At 40.5% G+C, this 6,067-nt stretch overlaps 1 protein-coding gene across 1 annotated transcript; it reads left to right on the forward strand.

Annotated features, from left to right (window-relative positions):
• The first annotated feature begins 719 nt into the window (after positions 1 to 719).
• Positions 720 to 3,017, forward strand: LOC110931204. Its single transcript, XM_022174609.1, has one exon. It carries the CDS (start codon positions 720 to 722, stop codon positions 3,015 to 3,017), a length of 2,298 nt encoding a protein of 765 aa, XP_022030301.1.
• The last annotated feature ends 3,050 nt before the right edge of the window (positions 3,018 to 6,067 follow it).

Here is a 6,067-nt window from a genome sequence, read left to right on the forward strand (position 1 = left end):
GTTTATGGGTGAAATTAGGGCCCCTACTTCGTAGTTCGCTTAGGGTCTCCAAAAACGTTGGAACGGCTGGCTTGGCGTTGCCAGCCATGTGGATTTTTGTTTTTTTGGTTTGGCAACGGCTACCCCAAACGGCTAGATCGAACCAGCCAACCAAAGCCAACCATCTCACCCACCCAACACCCACCCCCCACGCCAAAGGGGCAACGCCATGCCCAACGCTTGCCCGAAGTGGAGCAGCCGGCGTTGAACCCAAACCACCGCCCCACACCCCACAGTCTTACAGTTATAGGGGCCATTATTGTATATAATTGGTACGTACATTTCAAATGCATTATTGAATAAAGGATTTTATAACAGAAAAAGAAAATCAGATGGATATGGAATCCACTTTTAGAAAAAGCAGCATCAAATGGAGAGCTTTCAAGAAATGTTTTCCACAATTATTGCAAACAAAGTTTCATGTGTGGCCCGGGTGATGGGATAAAATATTGGATTTTACAATTATTAGCTTTAAAGTTGTTATTGAATTTTTCTTTAATCATGCAGCAGCAGCAGCTTTAGGGAAGAGCATGATTCACGTGTTACGGTAATATATTAAGTCACCAACCTTGTTAAGTCCTTCCTAACACAAAATCCAATCCTAAACTCTGCCCACATTATTTCAACTCATCATATCTCCATTAAATCAAATCATCAGTTTCTTTAATTTCCCTAGAGTTATGGCTTACAACTCAACACATGAGTATCTTAATATTGTGGATAGACTCACTGATGTCTACAATATTCCTAACAATATTACGGATTCATTGTTGGCATACCTAAAGTTTGTATACCGATCAGAACTTGAAGATCGTTACAGCGCACCTATGTTATGGATTGGGATGTACATCGCGTTAGCGTCTCTGGTTTGCATCCTTTTCATGGTGGCTGATTTATTACATGGTTTACGTAGCAGAATGCTATGGGTTCCCTCTAAATATTTCACAATTAATTCTGCTTCTCTCACTGCAATATCTATTGCAATGAAGTTACCTGTGGATCTAACTGGTTCCATGCCGGGTTATGTGGACCAAGTGGCAAAGCTCGGAAGCATGGCCTTTATGTGTACCATGATGGCCAATTTACTGCCTTGTTTAGGAACCATGGACAGCAATGAGCTTTTGTCAAACATCACAGCTTTGGGGATTCTTGTAATCACGTTGGTTGTGAATGTTTGCATTCAAATGCAAACGGGAGCTGTATCCATATCAACCCATAAAGAAGATCCCCGTATCATACAACTTACTTCACCTACACATATAAGTACCCATCCTAATCCTGTATTACCCTTTATTTATGTGGTTTTGTTAGTTTTCTTGTTGATAGTATATATATGTTCATCTTTGGCGATTCTAAAATCCAAACAGATTTTGGACACAGATTACCAATATGGTCATGAGGTAGCTTCAAAACACATTCAACCATCACCAGGAGGAAGAGTAACAGTTGAGAAGCTAGAAAACCATGTGAGAAAGCATTGGATGATGGTAGAAAGTGGCAGCTGCCTCCATTTCATAACAGCTTGCTTTCATACAACATCTGCTTCTGGGGTAATATGTCTATTAGTCACCATCTTACACACTTACACTATGTCCGGGACTATTAAAGCCATGTTGGCTAAGGACTATGATTCGGATTATGGCTGGTCCATGCTAGTAATTCTCACAGTGCAATCGATTGGAGTCCTGATTGGTACAATTGTACCACTTTCTAGATGTTTTGCAACCTTAAGCTTTGAAGGGACATTCCACTTTAAGGTCTTTAAAGTAGAACATCATTGGACTCAAAAGTTAAATGATTGGAAGCAAGCTAGTATAAGACTCCCATTTCTTAGTGGCAGACTGAACACAGTCATCGAGTCTTCGAAAAGGCTAATTATCTACATCTGTATACAACTTCAGAAGGGAGTTGTGGCGTTGTGCAAGATAATAGCCTTGATCCCGTTAGTGTTTGTGATATGTGTCTCTTATTTCAATTATTTGGATTGTTTGAAAGATTGTTTGAAGTCCGTGTTTAGTAGTTCATTGAGAGATGATGCTATGACCTTGGAACGTCGCCCATATCCAAATAATCCTACGCGTCCAGTTAGCCCATATATTTTGCATATTGAAGAAAATGGGATGTGGGTTGGTGTGAGAACAATAGAAGGCTTTTCAAAATCAGTGAACCCATTGATACAAAAGGGTGCAAAAGGCCAACCCAATTATCTAATAAAGCTCATTCGAGAAAAATCTACCCAAGGTTTTCGAGGAGTTGCAGACTATAATATTCAATCTTCAAATTGTTGGAGGTTAGCTGTGGTAACCCTTACAACGATTGCGATTTCTCTTCCTGAAAAAGAAAAGGAGGATGTTGATTTCTTGTTGGAATGTGTTAGGGAAGGTCTAGTATATGTCACATTGGTGGAAAAAAGCCTGGATATTATTTATGCTCACGTAATTCTTCAACATGCAGCTGAAACTTTGTGGCAAGAAATTAGATTCACCAAAAGATGGTTAGGAAACGATTTGCAAAACCCTGATTTTCAAGAGTATACAGTTGGACAAATTATTAAATGGTACAGGGATAAGGGTAAAGATTACGTGATGGATGAATACCGGAAATTTAACAATGATCATCCAAAGCACAGGTTTATTTGTGGCAGCTCGATGTACCGTATAACCGAATCAATTCTGCATACCTACAACACCATTGATGATGGCACCATGAGCCAAAAGGAACTACTTGATAGGTTATCATCAATGATCGCCGACATAATCGCAGCTTGTCTCACCAACTTACCACAAATCATAATAATGAAATGTCACTACATGTCTGCGATAAAGGAAAGGGAGGCCAGTGTTAAAGATGCAGCCCAACTTCTAGGTGAGACTAGAGAAATAATCAGACGCCTTCAACGTCATGGTATTCCAAGCATGAATCCAAGTGACATGCCATTTCTTGACAAATGGTGTGCTTATTTTACGAATTCCAGATAAAGAAAAATTTCTTTGTTCTTCAAGTGATGAAGTAAGTTCATTTTTATTTGTTTTCCTTTTTCGATTCCGTCCTTTTGTACATACTTATACTATTAACACTTGAGTATGAACCACAGTAACGCTAATGTGATTTTCATGGGCATGCATCTTTACTACTCGAAGTCTCAAAGTCATCCAGGATGGTCAACTATGTTCCTTCAAGAAGTGATTTGCACAATTAGCACCCTGTTGATGCACTTGTGTCTGTACTTTGTCTGTATTCGGTCTGTATGTAAACGATGTCCTAAGTTAGTCTGTGAGTTGACCAAGTCAACTATCCTCCTAGTTTGACTTGGCCAACAGGTTGTAATATGAGTGTCTGTCTCGAAGGATAGCCTCGAAGGATACTGTTGATCCTTCGAGGTGCTCGAAAGATATGGTTCGACTGATAGACATCGAAGGATGATCCTTCGATGTCCCTGCTGATCATTCGAGCTCCTTGTCTTCGATAGATGATCTTTCGGACCATCTATCGGATCCTTCGACCAGACCTGCTGTGTATGGGTATATATATCCATGCAGTGTGTTGTGTTTTGGTTAGACACTTTGAGAGAAACACATCCGAGAGTTAGAGAGAACTCTGCTGGAAACACACACACACACACACTAGAGAGTTTGCAAACTGATTGTAAACATTGTGCTTGTAACCGAAACCTTCATACGTATTAATACAGTGGTGTTAATCGGTGAACCTTGCGTGTTTGTGTTTGTTCTTGCATCATCCCGGTTTGCCTACTAGCTTGGATTCCGCACTCGCTAGTGGGTTAGTATAACAAGGTTTAGGTTTGTTCTCGATCCTCCGAGAGGGACCTACAAGTGGTATCAGAGCCTAGCTCTTTACCTTGTTTAAAACCGGGTTGTTTCGAGTTCTTGGTGTGTTTGGACACTTGGTTTAGCACCCGTTTTTGGTGGTTTTCTTGTACTTTTAAACTGGAAAACGTGTTCTAAACCTTTCGGGAGTGTTCTGGGTCGGTTTGGGTAACATAAAATCGTTTTTGTGAAACTTTGATTTTTCCGGCCGTATTCCGATCATCTTTCCGGTGACTGGACTTGAGGATAAGGTTGCTTGTTTTGGCAAACTTTTTGAAAGTCAAAAAGTTTGGTGAAAAGTTGTTGCAGACCATATCCATTCTGCCGAAAGTACCTCACCAACCTATCACCTTTTTCACCAACCTGTCAAGTCAGTGTCAGTGTGTCAGTGAGCCGCCGAAAGATATCTTTCGACTTCGAAAGATCATCTTTCGATTGGAGACAGCTCGAAAGATTAGCATCCTTCGAGTAGTCTTTCGAAGTCTGAGTTTTATTCTTCGTGTTTGGAATCTTTTCGAAAGATAGTTGTCCGAAAGATAAGGATTCATCTCGAAAGATAAGGATCTTTCATTGTGAATCTTTCGAGATCAGTATTCGAAAGATAAAGATCTTTCGAACTGTGAATCTTTCGTGATAATCAGTCGAAAGATAAGGATCTTTCATTGTGAATCTTTCGAAGACTTTGCTCGAAACTCAACAGTTATCCTTCGATCACTGTTGATCCTTCGAACAAGTCTTGATCTTTCGATAAGATTGTATCTTTCAATTGTTGACTGTTTGTTGTTAACAGTTTGTGGTGTGTAGGTTACTTGTTAATATTTAATCAAGATGAGTTGTACAAGTCCTTGGGATTGGAGTTTAAATTCCCAATCTAGTCAAGAATTAACGACCGCTGATGCTTGGGCTAAGAGCATGTTTCCATCGCCTTCAATCAGTCCAAGTCAATGGGCTTTGGTGTCAAATCAAAGTCAAAGTATTCAGAATCTTCTTATTAGTGAAAGTGAAACGGGCAGCAACAATCGTCCTCCAAAGCTGAATCATATGAACGATTTTCCATCATGGAAAAACTGGTTTCACACGTATGTTCAAGGGCAAAGCACTGATCTTTGGACGTGCTTCATCAATCCATTCAATACAGCTCTTGAGGTTGCTGCGTCGACTTCAGAAGGTTATGCAAACATGCTTGAGCCTGACAAGAAGTCTTAAGAATTGGAGAAGAAGGCTTTTGCAACTCTTACACAAGCGCTCAATAAAGATATTTATCATCAGTTCTCCTACTGCAAGAACACGAAAACTTTGTGGGATGCCTTGGTTGCTCGAGGAGAAGGCAATGCAGCCACGAGAAAGTCTCGTCATGACTTGTTGAAGAAAGAGTTCGACTCGTTTCAGTTCTTGGAAAACGAGACTCTAAATGATATGACAACACGTTTCTATCATCTGATTAGTGAAATGTGTGCTTATGGGGTTATTGCTACTCAACAAGACATGGTGAACAAGTTTGCTGACGCCTTACCTCCAAAGTGGAGTTCTTTCATTGAGTTGTTGAAGCACACAGGAACTCTAGATACAGTAAATATCTATGAGTTCATTCAGAAACTGGAACACAAAAATGAAGAAGAAATCAGGAAAGCTAAGAGAGCTCCAGTTCCTCAAAATACGGAAATGTATCTTCCAGGCTTCGACATCTTAGCGAAATCTGCTGCTGCTCAGCAACCGAAATTGCAAACTGCTTTCGTGTCCAACACAAGTTCTCTTCCGTTTCCACAGACCAATCCTGCTCCAGGTTTTGATCCAAGATCTTATATTCCAGTTCCATCACAGCCACCAGTTCAACCACAACAGCAAGCTCATTTTACAAGCAATTCTCAACCTCCAAACCCTAACACTGTTCGTGTTGATACTTCAAATCTTTCCCAAGTTAGCATTGAAGTTGCTAAGGAGCATGTGGAACTGATCAACACTATGGTCAGTGCCTACTGCGGTCTTGTTGCGGGTCAGATTGGAAACATCAACATGACACATGAAGATTATCAACAGATCGACAAAGATGAAATGGAGTTGATGGATATTAAGTGGGCGTTTGCTAGTGCGGTGAGAAGGGCCAAAGACTTTATGGCTCGTACTGGTAGAACCTCGTTGGAAGGGAAGAAAGATACGAAGTATGGGTTTGATATCAATGCCGTCACGTGCTTTAATTGTGG

The sequence above is a fragment of the Helianthus annuus genome, chromosome 10, assembly GCF_002127325.2.
Source record: "Helianthus annuus cultivar XRQ/B chromosome 10, HanXRQr2.0-SUNRISE, whole genome shotgun sequence".
In the NCBI taxonomy this organism is placed as follows: domain Eukaryota; kingdom Viridiplantae; phylum Streptophyta; class Magnoliopsida; order Asterales; family Asteraceae; genus Helianthus; species Helianthus annuus.